The sequence below is a fragment of the Ochlerotatus camptorhynchus genome, unplaced genomic scaffold, assembly GCF_037179485.1.
Source record: "Ochlerotatus camptorhynchus isolate MF236.1 unplaced genomic scaffold, CSIRO-AGI_Acam_v1.1 ptg000550l, whole genome shotgun sequence".
Lineage (NCBI taxonomy): Eukaryota > Metazoa > Arthropoda > Insecta > Diptera > Culicidae > Ochlerotatus > Ochlerotatus camptorhynchus.
The window spans coordinates 3,342,765-3,368,397 of record NW_027041033.1 but is presented as its reverse complement, the minus strand read 5'-3'; the positions used below and the strand labels follow the sequence as shown (position 1 = coordinate 3,368,397).

General features: G+C 45.8%; 1 protein-coding gene across 1 annotated transcript; it reads left to right on the top strand.

The window, feature by feature from the left end:
- The first annotated feature begins 7,841 nt into the window (after window positions 1-7,841).
- Window positions 7,842-25,135, top strand: LOC135713335 (probable E3 ubiquitin-protein ligase makorin-1). The gene is made up of 4 exons (XM_065236438.1): window positions 7,842-8,006; window positions 21,803-22,721; window positions 22,783-23,044; window positions 24,541-25,135. The coding sequence occupies exons 2-4, from the start codon at window positions 21,820-21,822 to the stop codon at window positions 24,658-24,660; spliced, it is 1,284 nt and encodes a 427-aa protein (XP_065092510.1). The 5' UTR covers window positions 7,842-8,006; window positions 21,803-21,819; the 3' UTR covers window positions 24,661-25,135.
- Window positions 25,136-25,633: the final 498 nt, after the last annotated feature.

Here is a 25,633-nt window from a genome sequence, read left to right as displayed (position 1 = left end):
GCCCAAACTCCGAAGAATCTGTGGAATGAAGCGGTTCTAGCGGCGGTATACCTGACGAACAGAAGTCCAACCACCGCGGTATCTGATTGGAAGACTCCTGCGGAAATGTGGACTGGTCACAAGCCGGACGTTAGTAAACTACGTGTGTAAACTGCTGTGATGATCGGCTATGCGCCGAACGCCTACCGCCTGTGGAACAAAGAGAAGAAGCAGTTATTCCTAGCCAGAGATGTCAAGTTCGATGAAAACAGTTTTCCGTTTGCCACCCAGATCCGTGACGAAACTCCTTTGGTTGTTGCTCCGTACGAGTTCGAGGATCAAGATGAGGAAGACGTGCAAACCCCTGAACAGTCCGTTCAACCCGATGAGCCGCTGGTGGCTCAACATGACGACATCCTGACTGATGATGAAGAAGGCGAGGTTGAAGACGACGGTGTTGAAGAAACCGGAGCGCTCCCTTCGCAACTAGACCGTGGTTCAAACCTCGAAATGGAAACCCCGAGGCGCAGCGAACGGGAGCGCTGACTCCCCGGTAAGTTGAAAGAATTTCTGGTTGGAAAAATTTTCACTGCCGCGCAATCCCATTCTGCAGATGTTCCCCATAACGTTTCCGATGTACTATTTGACGGTTCCGTTGGACGAGATGAGGCCGAGCGTTCGATCTTCGATATCCCGGAGGCGTACAAGGAGATCGCTGGACGAGCCGACGAAGCTCTTTGGCAGCAAGCGGTCCGTGAGGAACTGCAGTCGCTAGCGGACAACCATGCTTGGCGATTGGTGAGATGCCCTGCTGGTGTGGTTCCGCTCAAATCGAAATGGGTCTTCCGAATCAAGCCGGACGAGCATGGCGAACCGATCCGTTACAAGGCGCGCTTGGTGGCGAAGGGATTCCAACAGAAGCCCGGAGTCGACTACAACGAAACATATTCCCCCGTAGCAAAGCCACGATACGAACCGTTCTTGCTGTAGCAACCCACCGAAGGATGCACTGTCTATATACCAGGATCGACGATCGAGGGGGGGTATACATAATCATCTACGTGGACGATTTGCTCATTGCTGGCGATCGACTGGACCTGGTGAAGGAGATCAAGCGTGCTCTTTCCAAGAAGCTCCAGATGACGGATTGCGGCGTGGTTAATCATTTCCTTGGAATGAAGATCCGATACGACCGCGCCACCGGATGCATGTACCTGGCGCAAGAAGCTGCTGTGGATCGTGTGCTGACGAAGTTCGGCATGCAAGACTGTAACCATGTCAAAACCCCAATGGAGAAAGGCTGTTTCCTGCCACCACAAGCTGCGAATCCTGTGTCGCATCCATACCGTCAATTGCTGGGCAGCCTGATGTATACGATGCTGTGTGTTCGACCGGACATATGCTACGTTGTTGGATACCTAGGGCGCTTCCAAGTTCAACCTGATGAGGCCCACTGGCAAGCCCTGAAGAGAGTGGTCCGTTACGTGAAGGGAACGAAGAACTTGAAGCTCCAGTACAAGCAAAACGACGACGCCGAGGCACTTGTCGGGTACGCAGACGCTGACTGGGCATCGGATGCTGAGGATAGGAAATCCGTTAGTGGCTTCGTCTTTAAGGTCTTTGGGAACACCGTGTCTTGGGCAAGCCGCAAGCAACAAACCGTTGCACTGTCGTCGTGTGAAGCCGAGTATGCAGCTTTAAGTGCCGCGGCCTCCGAAGGGCTGTGGCTGCACGGAATCCTTGAAGACCTGAAGCAAGTTCGACCGGACACGGCATTCAAGGTGTACGAAGACAACCGTGGGTGCATTGCAATGGCCACAAACACCGAAAGCAAGCGTGTCAAGCACATCGATGTAAAGCACCATTTTTTGCGCGACCATGTGGCACAAGGAAGACTTCAAATCGAAGCAATTGATACAGCAAACCAAATAGCGGACACGCTCACCAAGCCCCTGGAACCTGGACGTTTCCGCGAACTGAGGACCCTCCTAGGACTGACCGATTCAGGGGGGGTGTTGGAGTAAATCGGTAACGCAGTGTGCTGATCACCTCCTTGGAGACCGAACGTCACCCCTAGCAACCTAAGTTTTCTTAAATAAACAACGGTGAAAAACTTTTCATTCCTGTTCAAGACTCCACTCAAGCTAGTCGTTAAATAAAATCCATTCTACTTTTAAACTTTGCTGTTCCGGTTCTTTCTAACAATCAAGAGACTTCGATGGCGGGAAACAGCTAGCGTGACTGGATCGAGTGGTTCGAGGTCTCCCATAATGCGACAGGCAGTGCGTTCTGGTCTACAGCGCTCCAATTCACAACGCAAAATCCAATTCTGAATCAGCAGACTGGGTCTAGTCCGGAAATGGGAGTTGAGAACTCGGAAGGTCCCGGAATAGGATAGATCGTGATGGTAGGCGTGTTCAAACGAGGCAACCACATGTTTTTTTGAACCGTCTTCAAATTCACGGAACAAAATTCCTTTCGGCCATGTATCCGATCTAAGAGCAGCTTCGCGTAGTTTGGGATCCATTCCGCCTTTGTACGAGATGAAGCTCATACGGCTGATGTCGGATCCTTTTTTGACTAGCGGCACAACCTTAATCGGATCTTTACACTGTACACAACCTTTGACCAGCTTCTCGATTGATTCAGATTTCACGCTAGGATGAATACGAGAAAGGTAAAGCCAAAACAGCTCGGTGGGTTCAGGGACAGTAAGGACCTCGGTAAAGGCATTGTCACCTGTTACTGCTTTAGAACCACCAACAAGTGGTTTGCTAGTGAGCGATCCTTCATCGCGGCGCCGTTTTAATGGCGGTTGACGCATGAAATCGGAGTTTGTCGGAGTTATCAATGCGATTCGTTTCGATAGCTGAGCGATCTGCTGTTCTTGCTTAGCCATTTCCTTCCTAAGCTCAGCGTGTGCGATTTCCTGTCTCTCAGTGATAGAATTAATCACACTGCCAAACGACGAGACGGCAGTTTTGAACCGAGCACATTTCATCAGCTTGGCGCACTCGTTACACATCCAAAACAGGTTCGGGCTAGTGTGGACAATATTCAAAAAAGCCTTATTCAGCTTTGTGCCGCCGCACTTTAGGTGAATCATCCTGTCGCAAAAAGCCATGCAGTAGTAAGTATTTTTGAGGATCCTTGAATTATGTTAAGTTTCTTTGGACCTCTTTATAGTACTAAAGTTCTTAAATTTCCTGTAACTTTCTTAGATCTTAATAAAGGTTTCCAAAGGAATTTCGAGATTGAGGCGCTTCTAAAATTACCTAAGCTTCCCTCAGGTTCCTTAGAACGTCTCCGAAGAGCCTTTCTGAGGTTCCCAAACTTTTCTGAGGTATTATCTGAGTCTTTCTGGTATTCCCTAAACTATGTAAAATTAAGTTCCTTTAGCTAGAATTTATCTGAAGTTCATTGATTAAAACTTCAATCAAACTTCAAACAATTTCTCCAAAATGTTGCTAGACTTATCTAGAGTTTACTACTGTGTTACCTGACTTATAACGAATATACGTTCTATAAGAGTACCCCGAATACAACGTATGACTCGTCTAATTTTGCATAGCATTTGCAATGTTCAATTAGACGAACTATACGTTGTATTCGGGGTACACGTATACAACGTATATTCGTTATAAGTAAGGTAACACAGTAGTCTCCTCTGAAATTAACCCAGACATCGTTGAAGTGTTCCCTGAGTCTTTTTGATTTTGTTTTAAACTATTATGAAGTTCCTTGTGCTTCTCTAAATTTCATTGAATTTCTCTGAAATCTGATAGGTATCCACTGACCTTTTTTAAATACAGGAAAATTATATATATAATTTGCAAGACTGGAGTTTACTGAACTTCTCTAAGACAATTAAGAAGGTAATGCAAAGAAGAAACGGCGAAGCTTGAAGAACTTCGGAATTTGACAAACTATATATAGATTCAGTGAAAAGCGAAGACCTATGTGCCTAAGAGATAGTCTCCAAACTTTAGAGCTATTCAGAGGACTTCGGAAAGCTTCAGAGATCTCCGAATGAATCCATATAGCTTAACTGGTGATCAAGAAGCTGATGAGGTCGTAGAAGTTCTGAAAGATTTTGGAAGTAACGATAGGTTTCAAATAGTGCACGGGTCTTCCAACTCGATGTCAAAGGCAAGTACGATGATTTAGTGTACTCGATGACTCCTGATCCATTCATCGCTTGCAGCCAATTTCCGACAGCCTTACCTCATCAGCTATCACAATGCAACTCGACACTGCAGCAGTCGTCTCGGCCCTGCGTGCGGGAGTAGTGCAGGGGTCTTCTAACTCGACAGCATAGGCAAGTCAACTTCTGTTATCGATTCAACGACTCCTGATCCGTCCCTCGATCCGTCCATTGTTTCCAGCCAATATTTCCCTGCATCATCAAGGCATCCTTCGCAAGTTGCTCAGACTCTAGGACGTATTGAAACTATACCTGCTGCTTCAGACTTGCTGGTTGTTGCATACGACCTTTGCTTGTATGGGAAAGCTTGGGTCGGATCGGCTAGCAAAATAAACACCCCAAAAAATTACACAATCAACATAGGCAAGCTTTTATTATTTGCATATTCTGCCACCTCATTCTCTCCTACCTGCCTCCTTATCCCTGTCCTTGCCTCCTTTCATCGCGCTTTGCGCCTCCGCTCTTAAACTACTGTTCTTTCTAACTATACATAATTTTCTTCATATGAGTACTCACGAAATACCGGCCGGGTGCGCCCTTTACCGCCGCTCCATGTGGGTGAAGCTGCGCCGCTCGAATTGGATGGGCACGACACACACGGCACACCGATGCTCCCTTTCACTTCGTCGCTTGGGATCCACGCCGCTTCGCATCCGCCAGACACGATCGAAAATCGGTCGCTCCGATGACCTCTCAACTTGAGGAGACTCGCGAGTAGGTACGCCTCCCTCTCGCGCTCGTCGTGGATGGTTCTTGCCGATTGTGATGACCTGTGCCCGGTCAATGCAGCCTCTTGTCATCAGCGTGATCTGCTGCTTCGAATCCGTGCATCCTGACAATACTTTGTTACCTGACTTATAACGAATATACGTTGTATACGTGTACCCCGAATACAACGTATAGTTCGCCCAACAAACATTGCATTCAGAATAAGAGCTTATTCAGGCAAAAATATGCTTGTTCAGCTAAAAAATGGCTTATTCAGCCATTATTCAGCTCAAATTGTTTGTTGGGCGTCTAATTTTACATTGCAAATGCTATGCAAATTAGACGAGTCATACGTTGTATTCGGGGTACTCGTATACAACGTATATTCGTTATAAGTCAGGTAACACAGTAGGAATCGTACGGCCAACACGTCGCTCGATGAGCCTACCGTTCTGGTGCCTACCCTGTACCACCGCGAGGAGATCCGACCTGTGAATAGAGCACTCGAAACTAAAGCCCTAGGACACCTTTGGTTAGTTTCAAAGGGATGGCGGTTTCATCTGAAGCAACACACTTCTTCGAGAAGGCTTTTGTTTCCCAACGTGGTAATGTGCCGTAATCGAACACCGCCAGGGTGATTTTGACTCGCGCTGTCATGGTATTGATCTGCGCAAATATCAGAAGAGAACTCAGTACAGGCTATATCATCGTACGAATGGTTCCTGCGTCCACCTTACCGGTTACTTCGATGGTGATACCATAGAGGTAACTCTAAGACCACTGGGTCCCGAAGAAAATCATTATTATTTTTGGCTCACTCAGTACCAGAACAACGGTCCCAAGCAGTCCCAAGCTATTTCACTCACCCCTGCATGTTCTGCATGAATCCACACACCCCTGATGTTATCTGTCAAACTTTCATAGCGAATCAAAACAAACATAGTGTAGTAATAGAATTTCAACTAGAATAGGGTACGTTAATCGTTTGCTTGGGACCAATAGGCTACTAAAGTGGTGAGCCAATTTAAAATCGTTAGTTTCGTATTGATTGTTGGTATTACCATAGAGGTAACTCTAAGACTAGAAGGTCCCGCAGAAATGTGCTCAACTTTTTGGCTCAGCTCTGGTACTCTCTTCGGTCCCAAGCTAATCGATTCACCCCTCGAAACATAGGAAAAACTAATAATCCCTCATTTTATCTGTCAAACTTTCATAGCGAATCAAAACAAACGTTGCGTAGTACTAGAATTTCGACTAGAATAGGGTACGTTAATCGTTTGCTTGGGACCAATAGGCTACTAAAGTGGTGAGCCAATTTAAAATCGTTAGTTTCGTATTGATTGTTGGTATTACCGACTTGTGTACGTCGTCAAAAAATTTTCCAATTGATTGTCCTGGACTTCTTAGGGCCTGTTCATAAATTACGTAGACAGTTTTTTTGGGATTCTTGACCCCCCCCTCCCCCTGCGTAGACAATTGTCCATACAAAAAAAATTAAAATTTGTATGGGCCGTGGATAATTCTCAACCCCCCCCCCCCCCCCCCTAAACTGTCCACGTAGTTTATGAACAGCCCCTTATCACAGAAATTCTCGCAATATATCACATCAGATCAACATGGATTTGCTACCAAACGGTCGACTACCACCAACCTTGTGACATTTACTTCTTTCGTCGTTAACCAAATGGAGAAAGGCTCGCAACTAGATGCGATTTTTACGGATCTGTCGGCTGCTTTCGATAAAATGGATCACGAAATTGCCCTGCCCAAGTTTGACAGATTAGGAATCCTTCACTGTTGACTGTGCTCGTACCTGACTGGACGAAATATGTCGGTCAAGCTTGATGATCATGTTTCGTTTTGGTTTCCAGTTAAGTCCGGAGCAAAGTATAAACATTTATATTTTTGATATAAATGAACAAAATTCGTATCCGTGTAAAGTACGAGGTAAAGTATATACGAATGTTTCCAGCGTTTCTCAAAGGAGTAATCTGGGACCTCTTCTGTTTTCGATGTCCATCACCGAGATTTCTTTCCTACTGCCACCTGGCCGCCGGCTATTCTACCGGTATTGAAACGAAAACTTCGACAGTGAGCATGCATAAGGGCGTAAACGCGATGATCGATTCTCTTCGACGATTTTCTCTTTTGGTAATAATTCGCTAGATTTAACGTTTCTCGATGCGTTTGCTGTTGCTTTTGATTGCAAATACAACCTGTTAGAACTCTACATTGAACCTCGCATTGAACAATTCTAGAAAATTGTTTCACTGTCGTCTTGTTGATCGTAGCTCGGATCGTAGTTGGCAGTTACTTCACATTCTAGATTTTCCAAATTTGACGTGTTCAAAATTTCCGCTCCGCGCTTTCTCAATTTCTTTTTCGAGCTGATTCAAGCACCTTTTTTGCTCGGCCGCAGACAAGCACATCCCTGCAACATTGGCTCAAACTTCGAGCAGTTCCGCGGTCGTGACGTTTCGTCAGTTCAGTCAATCTTTTGTTTGCTGCACCGTTTCAGTAGTTGCACTTGTGTGTGCGTTTCTTTCTCTTAGAATCGCTCGCGGTTTGGTTGAAGTTGTGAAAATCTCTCGCTGGGAATTTGAAGGTGTGTGCGACCAATGACGTTCATTGGTGTGCATTGTCGACCAAGAGCAATGTCTTTATATAAGGTCCAGGCCAACAGGGTTATTGGGGTAGTGAAATGTGCAAATGTTTAGTGGTGTTCGTATTTCATTGCAATGTTTATCTTTTTCACGAAACAGCTGTTGGCAGTGACGTAATCTCACTGTTTGAGTGACGTCGTCGCTTGAGTATTCAGCAATGTTTACAATATTTTTGCTTCTAACACCAGTAAGCTGCCTGTTGGCTCGGACCTTATATGAACATCATTGGACCAAGAGACCAAAAGAGTTCTGTTTGTGCTGTAAGTGTGACGGAATTCATCGTATTTTTCAATCGTCTCCGCGACAGTTGTATAGCAGCAGCAGCAACAGCACCAGTGAGGAAAAGTCTATTTTCTGTGTCGATTTTTGCGGATTTTACGAGCGATTCCCCAGTGGAACTCACCGTCTACGGATTGCGACCCGCACGGACTTCCGTTAGCAGCTGGTTTCAGGTGAGTAGCGTTTAGGTTTATGCCATTTTTTTTGCGTTTTTAATTTTTGCACCAGGGCTTTGCACTCATCTCGGGAGGGGATTAGCCTCTGAAGTATACCTCGGTAGAAAGAAAGAAAGGAAAAAAAGCATCGACATTTTGACAACACGTCTTGTTTGCTTTATAATATTGGAAGGTTAATGGTTAATGTATTTTTTGTAATTATTAGCCAAGGAAAGGCACTTTATGACCCACAATTCCGCTGGGGATTCGCCCCCATGTAGTTGGAAGGATATCGATCCCTTGTTCGAAGGCACCTGTTTTGTTTATATCTGTGTGGACTGCTGCCTCAGCTGAGCTTCCCTCTGCGCTGCTGGAGCAGCACGGTAGACGAGTGCGGGGCGAGCGAGGATTGCATCGTTGCCGTTCGTTGGTTGAGCTATGTTTGGCATGTTCAAACAGCTGTACGCGAAGAGCAGAAAAGCGAAAAACCATAGGAAAGTAGCACTTTGGAAGTGGTAAGCTCGAATGCGTATTTCTGCAAATTTCAACGTAGTCATCGATGACTGTCATGTCTTTTCTTATTGTGTAATAATGGTGTTTCATACATGTTCGCAAGACGCAAGACACGACTTGGAGACTTTATACGTACGGAGATCGGAATCCGGAACAGAAGAAGTAGATACTATGGTCCATCGTGACGATCACTGGTCAGTTTTGTAGTACTGCTAGTTTCCCGACAGGGATGGTAAGCTCCGCAGTGCAGAGTTTGGTAGTCAATCAAGTCTAAATAACTCAATGAAAAAGTACAGTATACTTGGAGGACAATTCGAGGGACGTTTCTGAGGACTTAACAGAATAATTTAAAAATGAATTTTCAAACAGACGTATCTGCTATTCACAGCAATTTTGGATTAATCACTGCTTCTTAGCTGGAAGCGATACAAACTCAAATGATCGAAAACTGTCCTGGCGCTCTATTCGATGTATGGTATACAGCAAAAGCATTCCCAAACAGATGCGTTGTCTCGCAAATTTTGATAGTAGATGCGCAAGAGATGAGCTACTTACTTCCTGTAACAGATCCGTTGTTGACGATGGAGTCGTGATACAATGTGGAGTGCTGCATACAATACCGCTAAAATTTGAACACTACACTTACGAGGTACTTGCCTGCTGAAGCTGGTTGGAAAACCCTATCTCGTGTCGGAGAGATCGAGGGCTTTCAAAATGCCTTCCAGAGTGCGTCCCAGAACTGAAGACGCCGGACTGAGTCGAGGGGATCAGGAGCTTCCAAAAAGCTTTTTACGGCGCGTCTCGGTTGCAGAAAGGTTGAAAAGGATGTCGTAGAGGAAACCATTGCTACAAACAGGAAGAACTACAGGAAATGAAGCACTATCAAATTGAGACTTGCCTGAGCAATCTACGAGGAAATGGTTTTCTTGAAACGGGTAATTTTCATCAGTCTACTGCCTTAAAATACATGGAAAAACTTGGAAAACCGAGAATCCTCAGGGAATTTTGAAATTCTCAAGCATCAAGCAATACTTAGAAATATGAATAGAATAAATTAAAGTACGTCAATGATTTTCAAAACATTATATAATACAACCAACTTAATCTTCCGCTCCAGCTACTACAGTAACATACCAGCATGAATTGTTATGATATATACTATATATATGTTTAACTAATCATGTTAGTATTGCTTCATGCGTGAAGTTAACGATTTACATAGTTGGAGCTGCTTAACGTCAAATATCAGACTCAAAGTGGTCATTTTTTATATGATAGATAGATGAGGATTTGAAAGTATAGAGTTGATAGTTCCGTTAGAGTATGGCAGTGAAGCGAGCGAAGGTCAATTTTGAGGAAAGTACGAATCGGGTTGATCATCTCCTTTACCAAACTCCTCCGTTGGGGAGGGATGGTGACGGGTATCCCCACTTATGTCGATCTTGAAAAAAAATAATATTCCAGGATAAACTTTAGATAATTTGGTCAAAGTTTTCAATGCTGAGACTTAAACATTCTAGATCCCTATGATAAACAATTTAAGAAACTTGTGCGACCTGGAACAATTTTCTCGATCCTACTCTTCTCGATCCTTGGCAACACTTTGCCAGCCTCGCAATCTGCGAAGGTTCCGCATGTCGCCTTCTACTTGGTCGATTCACCTTGCCCGCTGCGCGCCTCTTCTTGTTCCTGTTGGGTCGCTTTCGAGAACCATTTTCACTGGATCGCCCATTGTGAACGATGGTCGGTTCTCCCAGCAGCTGGTGCAATTCGTGGTTCATTCGCCTCCTCCACGTTTCGTCATCCATCTGCACTCCACCGTATATGAGAGCGACCTCCGGAGTCCAAACTAGGCACGATTCCCTGCCATAATGCGTCTTTGAATTTCTCTGCTGGTATCATTTTCGGTGGTCACCAGTGAGCCCAAATATACGAACTCGTCGACCACCTCGATTTCATCACCGTCAATCTGAACTCGGGGTGGGAGGCTAACGTTGTCTTCCCTAGATCCTCATCCTCTCATGTATTTCGTCTTCGATGCGTTGATGGCAAGTCCAACCCACCTAGCTTCAGCCTTCAGTCTGATGTACGTTTCCGCCATCGATTTCAAAGTTCTGTGTCATGATGTCGATGTCATCGGCGAAGCCAATGAGTTGGATGAACTTACTGAAGATCGTGCCACTCGTGTCTATCCCAGCTCTTCTGATCACACCTTCTAACGCGATGTTGAATAGCAGGCACGAAAGTCCATCACCTTGGCCACTCGAGATTTAAAGGGACTCGAGAGTGTCCCCGATACTCGAACAACGCGTGTCACTCGATCCATCGTCGCCTTGACCAATCGTGTCAGTTTATCCGGAAATCAGTACTCGTGCATAATCTGCCATAACTGATCTCGATCGATTGTGTCGTATGCGGATTTGAAATCTGAAGGAACTACGTGGACAGGACGGGGCCGAGTCTTAACGAACAAAAGAATGTTTTATTAAAGCAAACTTGAAAGACCCACTTCGACTGCAAGGGCTTGACACCGGTAGGGCATTCCACCGTCGTCCACACCTTATTCTCCTCAAGAGATTTTAACTCGTCTCTAACTGCGGTCATCCAGAGCTGTCGATCTTCTTGATCTTCGATTTCGGCGTACGATTCCGGGGGATCTAGTGTCAGACTCTGAATAGTCATCACCTCTATGTTGTGAAGGGAGTGCCCCAGGGTTTTCGGATGGAGCTAACGTATTCATCGTGGTCTGACTGGCGTGGCCCAAACAACGATACCAGAGATTGCTGACCTCCGCTGCGCAGAGATTTGCTGTAGGTCCTACCACGTCCAGATCTAACTCCAACTCGTAAAGATTTCCTCGCAACTGTGCCACACCGATCGCCGCATCACCTTGCTTCATCAGCGTGAACAACAGGTCAATCCCGGATTGGGACATTTTCTTGACAGAAAGCAGGTTGCCTCGCAGCTCTGGTACGAAAATTACATTTTTTATCAGGAACAGAATACTTTCTTTGGAAATCCCCTTGACTTCGCCTTCATATTTCCCAACAATCGACACACCATATTTGACCACATCAATAACGAAAGGTTGTTTGAGAAACCGGACCGACTGCATGCAATCTAAACTGTTAACCAGATGGTCGCTACATCCGGAGTCCACGTAGAAGATGGTTCGCTTGTTCTGCACCTTCGGTTGCTTCTGGTTCACAATAAACGAAACTGCTTTGCTTCCAACCGCTGCGTTGACGTTACCATCGGTCTTCTTGACACGACAATCTTTCATCATGTGGCTAGTTTTGCCACATCGATGACACTTTCCGTTGAACTTTCGTTGCTTCTTATTTCTGCCTCCAACAAACGCTGCTGCCTTGTCTTCGCTCGAATCTTCCATCCTATCAGACCGCTTGGATTCTTCAGCCAGTAACCGCTGTTTAACAGTCTCCAATGTGAGGTCGTTCTCGTTGATATTCGAGCTTCGCGCCTGCCAATTTGAGTTGGCGTATGATATCGTCGAACTGTTGAAAATTAAGCCGCATCGAAGTTCCTTCTTTCATACGGAGTCTGGCCAACTGCTTCCGCAACAGGGTCTGACATGCTACAGACTTCTTCGCATATGTATCTTCCAGTGCCTTCCACATTTCTCGGGCAGTCTCCTTGTCCTGCACTATGCCTAGACATTCCTCAGAAAAGAATCCAACTAGCAAGGACTTCGCTTTCCGATCTGTCTGCAAAAACTTCGCCTTTCCCTGGTCCGATTCACCGGGAGCTGGCTTGGTTAATACGTCCGAAACTTCTGCCGCATACAGGTACAGTTGAACTCGAAACCACCAATTCTCGAAGTTCGTTCCATTCAACTGCGGAATTCCGTAGACGAGCCCATAACCTGAAGGAACTACGTGGACAGGACGGGGCAATAATGAACAGGCCGAGACGTAACGAACAAAAGAATGTTTTATTAAAGCAAACTTGAATTGCTCACATCGAGCTCTTGAATTGGAATGACAGCGAAAAATAACAGGAGTGACCAGGTCAGGTAATCCAACGACTACTTTGATTTCAAAATCGATGAACAAATGATGTGTGGGCACGTTGTATTCGCGGCATTTCTGCAGAACCTGCCGAATCGCGAAAATTTGGTCCATGGTAGCGCGGGCACCCATGAATCCCGCCTGGTATTGCCCCACGAACTCTCTTGCAAATGGTGACAGGCAGCGGCATAGAATTTGGGAGAGTACCTTGTATGCGGCGCTCAGCAGTGGGATCGCGCGGTAGTTGCAGCAATCCAACTTGTCGCCCTTTTTGTAGATTGGACATACGACACCTTCCATCCACTCATCCGGTAATATCTCCGTCTTCCAAATCTTGGCAATTACCCAGTGCAGCGCTCTAGCCAGTGCTTCACCACCGTATTTTAATAGATCCTCAACTTCTTGAAGATCAGGGGCTGGTAGCCTGTCGTCTTCTGCGCGTGCTCCCAGGTCTGTTACCGGACCACATTCGTTTGCTGCTGCATCACCGTTGAGATGCTCGCCATATTACTGCTTCCGCCTCTCAATCACCTCACACTCGTTCGTGAGAAGGTTACCGTCCAAGACCTTGCACATATCGGCTTGTGGCACGTAGCCTTTGTGCGAACTATTTAGCTTCTCATAGAACTTCCGTGTGTCGTTTACGTGGTACAGATTTTCCATCGCATCGCTATCTCGGTCTTCCTGCTGACGCTTCTTCCTTCGGATAACCGAGTTTTGTCTGTTCTGCACTTGTCTGCATCGCTGCACATTCAATCTCGTGCGGTGTTGCAGCATTCTCGCTCGTGCTGCACTAACAGTTTGCATTCGCCGTCAAACCAGTCATTTCTTCGGTCCGGGATCGCAGTACCTAGTGCCGCTGCAGCAGTACTATCTATGGCGGAACGGATGTCCCTTCAGCCATCTTAAAGAGTAGCTGCGCCTAGCTGCTCTTCTGTGGGTAGTGCAGCTTACAGCTGCTGCACGTAGCCCTGGGCAACTCCGGCGTCTCGTAATTGCTCAATGTTGGGTCGCGCCGTTCGACTTCGAAGGGTGTTATGATATCCTTGCGGTGGAAACAAGGTACTTCGTTGGCCGTTGTCGTGCGATACGGCATGCAGGCTGTTTGGTCCGGATGCCGGTTGCCTTCCGTCCTGTTCATGTCGCCGATGACGATTTTGACGTCCCGTTGCGAACAGCCGTCGTACACCTGCGCTTCTTTCTCGTCGTTGGGTGGGCAGTGCACGTTAATGATGCTGTAGTTGAAGAAGGGCCTCAATCCTCAGTCTGCACAGCCTCGCGTTGATCGGCTGTCAACCACTAATGCGTTGGCGCATCTTAACCAGTAAGTACAAAGCCGGTTCCACAGGTGGTGCCACAGCTCTGGTAGAAAGTAGTTGCTCGATGCCCGCTATTCCATACCTTTGTTTAAGTTCCGCAGTGCTACGACGGGAAACCGAGCGATGGCAGTTCCATGTTCCGAGTTTCCAATCGTAATCCTTATTTCGCTGGCACTAGGACGGTGATCAGCCGCTCCCTAACATGGAGAACAGCCGCCGTTTTGAGCCGTACCTCCATGGTGAACAGACGCTCGGGTTTAGTGAAGCATTTCCTCTATCACCGTACTATGGTTACCGCGCCAGTGTTCGCGGCACACCTCTTCACTTTGATATTGCTGGACTGGAAACATTGCCCAGGCTACGCCACTCAGCTGTGTCCATGCTTCAGCTGGTAGTCTTTTGTTATCATATGACTCGGGGTGGCGTGAGGTAGGAACTTGTTAGGACCAAAGCTAGGTATTCCGCTCCTTCCAGGTTGTCAACTCACTATTTTGCCACTAAAAAGAGACTTCGAGAGAGACCTGCTACAAGCCCTAAACATGGCACATATTTGTCATACAAGCACTTGGAACTAGTCTTACACGGCCTCAGGACTCAAACAAGGTCAGAGACACAAACACCCAAACTTTGGACTTGTTTTATTATGCCTGTTCCTCAATTCTTGACCTTTAAAGTTGTCAGTTAAAGACTCAAGACCACTTCTATACATATATAAACACCACTGTTAGGTTTTCTCGTGAAGCCTCTGGGCTATTAACTAGGGGAAAAGTTGGCTTCGGCAATACCTTAACCTATTATCGTCAGGGGGTAAACAACGTCCTTGAGAGCTCAATTTAGGCATGTGGATACATTGTGTTTCAGAGCAACTATTGGCCAAATTTGAGTGCTCTAGGACTTTGTTTACCCCCTGACGATAATAGGTTAAGGTATTGCCGAAGCCAACTTTTCCCCTATCACAAGTTATTTGAAAATGCCTCCTGAATCGTCTTCCTTTGTGTCCTCCGGACCCATCTTAAATGCCTGGACGTGTCCAAAAAGCATTTTGAAGGGGAGTTCCCCATTTGACATAACTTCCCTTCAAAAGAAGGGAAAATTATCATTTGATCGATAGCGGAAAGGTAACTACTTCGGCCTAATCGCCCATTTCCGGCCTATCGAGCACAAAACATCAAATATATATGATTTTCAAACAAACGTTTGGTACGATACTTCTGTTCAATAGCTGCAGGACGAAGTGCTTGAAGTACTCAAAATAAGATCAAAAGGCGCGAATTCACTTTTCTTTCCGTTCGGTAGGACAAAGAGAATCCCAATGGCGTTTCAATGACTAATAGGCCCAAGTAAACCCGTAGGCCATGTTCAGCCGCCAGAAGCAGTTTTGCAATTTCAACAATAAACGGATATTTCACGACCCCTTCTCAGAACTAACGGATATGGAAAGGTAAATAAATTTGGAAGTCATCTATAATAAAACAATCCTTTTGGTGGTAAACAACGCTAGATTAAGAAAGACTAAGTGCGGGTTGTGCTGAATAGGCCGGAAATGGGGTAGTTAACCCTATTGTTGTTGTATCAAGCGGAATTTTCAGTTTAGTTTTCGGAAATAAATTCGCGACGAACTATTTTGCGTTGTATCTTGTTTGGGTTTTTATTTGCAACTGACTAAAACAAAGGTACATAATGAGCGGGAATTCACTTGAGCGAGGGAGTGGTTGGTTGATGTACTCTAAAACAATTTACTCTAACCAACTCCCCAACTTGAGGCAGGAGCCTCAATATCTTAAGCTGTCGGCAGCGGTACCAACTTGTGGATCGGTCGTTGGTATTCAGATGATCCTCTGCGAAGTGTGACAGTCCTCACAACACCTTGACGATCCGGATGGACCGCGATAATCCGGGCAAGCTCCCACTGTGCTGGTGGAGTGTTCTCATTTTTACTAGAACAAGTCTGTTGATCTGCAGGTTATCCTCCATAGATTGCCACTTGGTTCGTGGTTGCAAAGATGAAACGTATACATTTCTCCAGCGCTGCCAAATTTCTTCTAGCTGCTTCTGGCATATCTGCCAAGAGTCGAGTCGATTAACGGGTACGTTTGGGACTGATGGTTCTGGCAGCAGATTCATCGGCTGCCCAATGATGAAATGCCCTGGAGTCAAAACATTGTAGTCGTCCGGTGAATTGGATATGGCACACAACGGTCTTGAATTAAGGCAGGCTTCTACTTGGGTGAGAATAGTATACAGATGTTCGAAGGTTTGCGGTCCACGACTGAGCACCTTGTATAAGTGCGTTTTGACACTCTTCACTGCCACCTCCCACAAACCACCCATGTGGGGTGCGGATGGTGGTATGAATGTCCACTTGATGCCTACATTCGAAGAAAAGCGGCTTGCTTGAGCTCTAAATTCATCGGATTGGAAAAACTCCTGCATCTGGCGATCAGCACCGATGAAATGTGTCCCATTGTCAGACCAAATCTCTGTACATAAACCACGACGAGCGATGAACCTCTTGAGCGCTTCGATGAATACTGCGGACGACAAATCACTGGCAGCCTCTAGATGAATAGCTTTAGTGAAAAGGCACACGAACACAACTATGTAACCCTTGGTTAGGAGAGGTTTACGAGGATTGCCGCTTTTGAGGATGATTGGACCGGCATAATCAATCCCAACGTGGATGAAAGCTCGCACTGGCATGGTGCGAACGGCTGGCAAGCAACCCATAAGTTGAGTGGCAGTCTTCGCTTTCATACGACAGCAGCGGACCCGCATAAACGGGAACCATAAATTGACCTTACCTAAAATGGTTAAAAATTGTTTATAATCCCTGCTAAACTTTAACTGAAATGGTTATGTAACTTTACATGAACGTTTAATGATAAAGTTTCAACCTTATGTATTATGGTTTTTTGGAACTGGACCTTACAAATAATGGGTTGTTAAGAACCATTACCATTCCAAATTCTTGTTTTCTCCATACACTTTCAGAAAGAGAACTATATAAGAACGTTTTTACTTATGATTTGAGAACATTAATGGTAATGGTAATGGTAGTCAGTAAAGTCCATTAATGGTTTTGTATTATCGCTCAACTTTACGTGGAATATATCGTGAATTGGTAATCAGTAAATTACAGGCAACCAATTCGTGATATATTCCACATAAAGTTGATCGATGTTACAAAACCATTCGTGGACCTTACTGACTACCATAACCATTACCATTAAAGTTCTCAAACCATAATTTAAAAGGTTCTAATATAGTTCTCTTTCCGAAAATGTATGGAGAAAACAAGAATTTGGAACGGTAATGGTTCTTAACAACCCATTATTTGTAAGGTCCAGTTCCAAAAAACCATAATACATAAGGTTGAAACTTTATCATTAAACGTTCATGTAAAGTTCCATAACCATTTCAGTTAAAGTTTAGCAGGGATTATAAACAATTTTTAACCATTTTAGGTAAGGTCAATTTATGGTTCACGTTTATGCGGGGAGGCAGTTCTGTACTGCACGACGAATCATGTTCTGGCATCCAATTATCCAAAATCGTTGATTGAGTGTAGCTAGCAACAATGTGGGTCCTGCATGTAGATTGACAAGGTGTGTGTCTTGAATAATCAGCTCCGTGAAACGATGGTGACTTGGTAGAATTGCTGGGTGTTTTATTTCGTAGGGGATATTGGCGTTCTGGAGTCTTCCTCCTACACGAAGTGTTCCTTCTCCATCGATGAAAGGATGTAGCGAGCGTAATTTGCTTTTACTGGGCAGGTTGGTTCCTTTGTGGAGACATGTCAGTTCGGTGATGAATGCGTCGTTTTGAGCCATGTGTATTAGCTGAGGGTAGACGCTTGTTGTTCTGTTGGAGTTATTGTTCCCACTTTTCGGTCTTCTCTAAGAACAGATTTGAGGTTACAAATGAATCGGTTGATAACCGCGAGAATTCGACATACTACTCGAATCGAAGAGTAGCGATTCAAAAGATACTGTTCTATGGTGAAATCACTCCTTGGGACAATATTGGTATTTAAAATCGTGACTTGATGGTTTGCTTCACATATTGCAGGTTGTGCGACTAGGTGATCTAGGAATTCATCTTGCTTGTAAAGCCAGGAAGGTCCTGTCCACCAAAGTGGGTGCTCCAAGAGTTCAGATGGCGTTATTCCTCTTGACGCACAGTCCGCTGGGTTTTCTCCGGAAGCTACATGATGCCATGAGCTTCTTGGAAGTACATTCAGGATGGTTGCAGTGCGATTGGCAACATGTTTTCCACTTTCGTGGGTGCGATGATAACCATTCTAGTACTATTGTTGAGTCCGACCAAGCATGCATCTGCAGATTGAGGTGATCGAGAGCAGAAGAGATTTTCTTCATCAGCGTCGTCAGGAGCACAGCAGCATTCAACTCGAGGCGTGGTAATGTAATTTGCTTGATAGGTGCTACCTTGGTTTTAGCGGCGATTAGTGTAACTCGTACTTCACCGTTCGGATCAATCGAACGGCCATAGACTACTGCGGCATATGCGGACTCTGATGAGTCTGAGAACCCAACAAGCTGCATTCTTCCTTCGTGATTAACAATCCAACGTGGTATACGGACCTTTTCCAACAGGTGAAGATTGTTTTTAACGCCAACCCACTCTTCCTCAATTGCTGCGGGAAGTAGGTCATCCCAGGTCAAGTCGTACAACCAGAGCTGCTGGAACAGGATCTTGATTTTGACGATGCACGGTGAAAGCCACCCAAAAGGATCGAACAGCTTCGATGCGTCCGACAGAAGCTGACGTTTGGTGTTGCTGCTATCGATGTTTAGATACACCTTGAAGTCGAACGAGTCTTCTCTGGGCGACCAACGTATACCCAAGGCTTTAACAGAATCCGAGGCATTTGTAAACTGCAAAGGAATTGGGCCATCTCTACTAATGTCCTCGACGAGTTCTGGTAAATTCGACGATCATTTCCTAAGGACAAATCCAGCATGGCTTAGAATTGTTGAGATTTCGGTGACTAGTTGCTTCGCTTCTTCTAGTGTGTCAGCACCAGACATCAAATCATCTACATAAAACCCTTTGAGGATTCTTTCAGCAGCAACCGGGAAATTTTCAGCACTATCTCGAGCGGCTTGTACGTAACGTAACGGTAAGCAGGCGAAAGTGTTGGATGGGATCTTCGGGATTCTTCCTAAACACCACTCGAAGGTAGTCCACTTGATCCTCAGCTACCCATACTTGTCTATATATCTTCTCTGCATCGCTTGTGAACACTACTGGATAACTACGAAAGCGAGACAAAACATCCAGCAAGTTTTCAGTGTTATTAGGTCCAATAAGCAATCGATCGTTGAGCGAGATTCCCGATGAACTAACACATGAACCGCCAAAAACGACACGTAACTTAGTCGTTGAGCTATCTTCATTGTGCACAGCGTGATGCGGTAAATAGAAACATTCGTTCGGCTGCTTGTCGATTTCCTCGTCCGGGACAGGTTCCATGTGGCCCAAACGCAAATACTACGACATAAAGTGTTCGTACTGCTGCTTAAACGTCGGATTCACCAAAAATTTTCGCTCCATGGCATGCAACCTCTTGACGGCTGCCACTAGCGATTCTCCTAGCGCAGTTTTCGTTTCGTCAAATGGTAGCCGAACCACAAATCTGCCAGTTTCATCTCGCTTGTGAGTCGTTTTGAAAATCTCAGTAGCACGGATCTCATCAGCTGTGAGCACCTTCTGCCACGGAACTTCTTCACTCTCCCAAAACATTCGCAGCGATTTGTCGATGTTGACATCGGAGTCGACATTGAGGGACGTACAATGTGTTTGAATACAAGCCCCTCCTTCGAATCGTCCAGCTACCAGCCAGCCAAACACCGAGTTCTGTGCTACTGGCAATCCATCTTCATCGGTAATTTGACCCATTCGGAGCATAGGTAGGAACAACTCTACTCCGAGAATGACGTCGATTTCTCCTGGTTTCCAAAAGTTCGGATCAGCTAACGGGATCGCTTCCAAGAACATCATTCGCTTTACGTCGAAAGTCTGACTTGGCATAGTTGTAGTCAAAACATCCAGAACGTATGCTTGAGTAGTCAGGATTACTTCATCGTTGAATCGAGATGACAGTTCCACATGTACTATCCCCTTGGTAGTACCAGCTGCGGCGCCTGCCACCCCAGTGACAGCGAACCTGGCATTGCTTCGGTTGAGACCGAGACGCGTCATACAAGCTTCACTGATCAGCGACGCGCCGGAGCAGGAATCGATCATGGCTCTCACTATCTGAAAAGAACCACTCTTACCTCGAATCTTAATGAGTGCCGTAGGTAGCACCGCAATATTGGTAGGCGACTGTGTTGGAAGTACATCCGCTTTGAAGCTCGAGACCTCATTCGTTGAGCGAACTTCCTGTACCGCTGGCTCTGAGGCCGGTGAGCTGTATGCCGATTGAATTGACGGTGTTTGCACTAAATGCGCTGCCTGGCTGTCACCCTGTTGACAGATGAGCGTGTGATGTCGCTGATTGCAACCATTGACCCTACACGAAGACTTCGATGAACAATTCTTCACTGAGTGCGACGGCCTGAGGCAGTTGAAGCACAGTCTTGATTTCTGCACTAACTCCCTACGGTCAGCGACGCTTAAGGCTTTGAAGGAGTCACACTGATAGATCTGATGCTGTTCTGAAGAGCACTTCGGGCACAGCTGGGGTGCGATGTGAAAGCTTTGAAACTTCCTCTCTATCGGCTTCGCTTGATCCTTCCGAATTTCCTTTTTCGTAGCTTCCGGATTCGTAAAGATCTTCCGCGTGAACGAGGAACATGTCTCGAGGGCATCACAACGGTTTTCGAGGAATTTCAGGAACTCTTGAAACGTAGGATTCTGCATATCGACGATTTTTGTGGCCCACTGAGAACGTGTTTCCTTGTCGATTTTTTCCAAAAGGAGGTGAATGAGCCACGGGTCACGCGATTCGTACTGGGCACCCATGGCACTCAGTTGTCTAATAACTTCGTCGGATGTCGTTACTAGTTTCCGAAGGCTGCTCGGGTGCGTAGATGACACGACTGGCTGTTCAAGGAATTCCTTTACTAGCGAGAAAACGGTGTACTTATGTTGATCATATCGTTCCACTAACTTGTCCCACACTTGGTTGTAATTCGCATCCGTGATCGCAAACGAGCTTACCAATGCCTTAGCTTCACCGTCAAGGTATGAAAGGAGATACTGCAGCTTTTGTGAGTTACGCAACGTCTCCTTGTCGTGAATGGTACTAACAAAAAGGTCCTTGAAAGAGCGCCAGTCCTTGCGGTCACCCTTGAAGATAGGAATGTTGATTGGAGGGAGTCGTACGTTGAGCATTGGTTCAGCTGCAGTGGCACGAAGTGATGCTTGTCGAAAGTCCCCTAGCTGGGCAGTTAACGCACTCGTTTGGCTTGAAACTGCAGCTTGGTTCGACAGGAGCAACCGTTGCGTTTCCAGCAGTACCGAAACTGCATGCCGTAGATTGTTGGTTGGTTCCTCAAACCTGTCATCACCACCAACAGACCCTTCCTCCATCTGCGAGTAGATACATTTGGCTTCATAATATAACTCCTCAAACTCAGTCCGGTAGTTGAAAACCGATGAAACCGCTTCCAATGACGGCGTTTTGTCTTCGATTTCACTCTGCAAGTCGAAAAATTGTTTCCGAGATGGTGCAGCCGATCGACGCGTTCCCTAACCTCACAAAGTGGAGGGCTCCGGCTCTGGACGCGTTTCGCCGTATTTAGCTCCCACTTCATCTTCTCGAGTTCCGCTTGATCGTCAGTTCTTCCATAGTCAACCGTTAATCGTGACATCCGGTTCGAAGGACCATAAAATGTTGTTGTATCAAGCGGAATTTTCAGTTGCGCTGCCCTAGAAAGCCTTTCTTGTTGACATTAACACTCGTTTATCTCTCTCCGTCCCATTTCAGACAAATCAAACACGACCATGGACTCGCCGACGGCCCTGCTGGTTGCCGTTGCCAGTTCATCGCTTTCGGTAGCTGGTCCCTCATCATCGTCGTCGTCACTGTCGTCCTCGTCGACGCTGGGATCCTCGTCACCGGCCGCCGCAGTGCAGGAGATTTGCAAGTTCTTCAAGATGGGCACCTGTCGCTACGGGACGTCCTGCCGTAATGCACACGTCGAACCGGAACTGTCCGGTCCGTCGTTTGCTAGTGCGGCAGAACCTGGACCCAGTACCAGCTTCACCATTGATCCTCTCAAGTGGATCAACGCCCCGGTGTTTGTGCCGAAGTTCAAACAATGGCAACCAACTCCGGTTCCGGTGCATGCCGATGCCGAGCAGAACGATGAACGAGAATCGGAGGAGGAACTGCAGGAGCAGATTTTACACGAGGAAATGGCGGTAGAGGACGGACAAGACGACGATCAGGAAGAGGCTGCACCCGCTGCTGGAGGCGGAATGTCCTATGCTGCGATTGTCACTATGAACAACAACCACAACGGATTGGGAATTATTGAAGAACATGGAGATTCGGTGCTATGTCCGTATTATGAGAACAGTGGTGTTTGTATGTTGGATACGTGTCCCTATGCCCACGGGGAACTGTGTGAGTTGTGTGGCAAGTTTTGTATGAACCCGTTGGACAAGGAACAACAGCGGCAGCACAATGTCGAGTGCATCAAGCAGCACGAGCTGGACATGGAGCACTCGTTTGCCATACAGCGGTCCAAAGATAAAATCTGCGGCATCTGTCTGGAGGTGATTCTGGAGAAGCCGAGCCGTGAACAGCGATTTGGCATTCTTCCTAATTGTAATCACATCTTCTGCCTGGAGTGTATCCGGACGTGGCGACAGGCGAAGAACTTCGAGAACAAAATCAAACGGTGCGGGTTGAAGCGGGAGTCTGAAAAAGAATCTAAGTAGTATTTTTTCTTACCTTTGCAGGGGATGCCCAACGTGTCGCATCTCGTCGGATTTCGTGTGTCCCAGCATTGTGTGGGTGGAGAGCCGTGAGGAGAAGGACAAGCTGATCAACGATTACAAGAAGGCCTGCAACACGACCCACTGCAAGCACTTCAAGCAGGGTTCGGGCAAGTGCCCGTTCGGTAACAAGTGCTTCTACAAGCATGCCCTTCCGAATGGGCAGCTGGTCGACGTGGGTGGACCTTCTCGGACGGACAGTCGCTTGAGGATCAGCCATCTGCATGTACGTACGATTTTGTTAGCCTTTTGGCACAAGGTTTTACCCTTCTTCTTAAGTAGTGTTGTTTGAAAAGTATAACAGCCGTAGAGTAGAGAGCTTTTGCAGATGGAAGGATCATTCTTGGAAAAAAGGAACGGTTATGGTACATCTAATCTAAAGTGTGGTGGAAAGTGACAAGTGCGCTTTCGCCACGCTGTTGAAGGAGAAACTAGCGGATCGGCTGGGCGTTGTTAGTGTACCATAGAGGCAGATGATCATTATCACTTCGCTATTGGGCTGTTTAAACTTAGTTTAACCAACTAGCACGAATTTAATTTGTTCCTGAAATCTCATGCTGGTAGACACTGACGCCGTGTTTATTAGACTGATGCAAAATTTGAAATTTTCGCTCCACAGTGCTTAAACGGTTCCAAATTGGGTCCTGATTAGCCTCCCAAAATTTGAACTACTTTAGTAAGAAACTGACTTGGCACAAACCATTTTAAGTTTATATGGGAATTACTATGGGAAAACTTATGTTTTTGTTCATTTGTATCTAACAATTCAGCACATCAGTATGCTTTTAAAAATGATAGCAGTGATTATAGCAAATCTTCTCAGCTACAACTTGGTATAAAACCACTTTTCAATCAAATGTAAGGAACAAAAGTTATTAATGATACAATCACTGATGTCTTATGATTATGCTCATTCAACTGTTCAGCAGGCAACATTGGTGTTTCTCGTGCGAAGAATAGAGCACAAATATCATGGCTACTATGTCATACTGCAGAATACAGTGTTGCCTACAGAACAGCTGCTTGATCATGCCATAAGATTATCAATCTCTTAAACAATTAATAACTATTTAATTTGACATTTGGCTGAAAAACGATATTTTACAAAGTTGTAGCTTAGAAAAATTCCCATAAGAATAGTTATAGAACTTTTCGAAAAAGCAATATGGAAAATGGGTAGTAGACAATGAACAAAAAGTTTGGTTTTTACATAGTAATTTCCATATAAACTTCGAATAGTTTGTGCCAAGCCAGTTTCTTACCAAATGAGTTTAAATTTTGGGAGGCTAATCAGGACCTGATTTGAAACCGTTTGAGCACTGTGGAGCGAAAATTTCAAATTTTGCATCAGTCTAGTGTTTATATTATGCTTACTACTTTTTAGTACAGTTTTAGTACACTATAGCACAAGTGTAAACTAGTTATCTAGCATAAGTGTAAACACCCCATTAGGCCCCGAAGTCGATGGTTTCGTCCGGGTTCTCTGGTGAATATTCTTTTCGCTTGCCGTTCTTGCGGAATCAGTGCTATCTGTCCAGCCCACCGTAGCCTGCCGTGTCCATTTCGGTATATACTTGCTACCAATCGTGATTCATGCAACGTTGCTAGATGCCATCTTCTAGTTTACCGTGTACGATTCGTGGCCGGAAATAGCAGCATTTTATACAGAGAAAGCCATACCGAGCAACGTTAGTCAATACGTTCTTCTTTCATCATTCGCAGGACTTCTTCCGCGAGGTGCTGCACCAGCGAGGGCGCCTGCTGGACGATTTCATGTCCTCGATATTCTCCGACAGCGACGACTCGGAGATGTCCGAATTGTACGATCTGTATGACATCTAGTTGCTCAGCACTGCAGCAGTAGCCCGCCGCCGCCGCATCCCGCAGCAACCGCAAGCGCACCAGGAGCAGCATCCGCCGCAGCAGCACGGCAATTTGTGTCAGCAGCAGCAGCAGCAGCAATCACGACGCCAACATTACCACCATTATCTATACTACTATCAACTCTATGGCGATACCCGTAATGGTAGCAGCAACAACAACCGCAGCAGTAATTGTATTTTCGTCTATTTAGTCCATATGGAAAGTGGAGCTATGGTGGCCGGACCTGGTGGAGAGTAAAGTGTGTGTGTGTGATAGTTTTTTTTTCTGAGCTAGCAGGTCATCGGTAGTAGCCCAGAGCCGCCAGGCACACCATTAGAAGAGGCCCCGTTCGTTCGCTTGGTGGCGTGCTTCACTAACTGGCAACAATAGAACTAACGTGTGTAACTGTCCCCCTCTCCTCCCGGACTGTGTCCCGTGCAAAAACCAGCGGGACAGAACAGCAACATTGATGTATCGTATTTTTCTAAATGCCTATATTTTGCCCATTCAAATCTGTCTACCTACCACGTGAATGATTGTTGTTTCTTATTTATTTATTCAAACCACTTTATATATCGATTTTTCTATGTTCAGGCAACGTTGGTGTATACAAGATTAGTTAACACAAAATAAACACCTTTACAAAATTTTCTGTGCTAGCAAGGCTGACTCCTATACCTTTTCGATTATCATTCGTCATCCATCACTCATTTGTGTACAACGTTAGTTAGTTTAGTGTGTAGAGAACCCAGAACGTCGAACTCGATCGAGGTACTGTAAGGAAAAAGAGAAGCCATATTATAGATGAACCCCACCCACCTCTCCTATAAAGTTAGTTGAGATTGCACCGGATATCGCACTTGTCCTCGGAACACAAGAGGAAAGTCGTTGATTATCTGCGATCGCGATCGTTCGGCATTGTTCAAAATTTAGTTCAATTTTATGTTTAGAA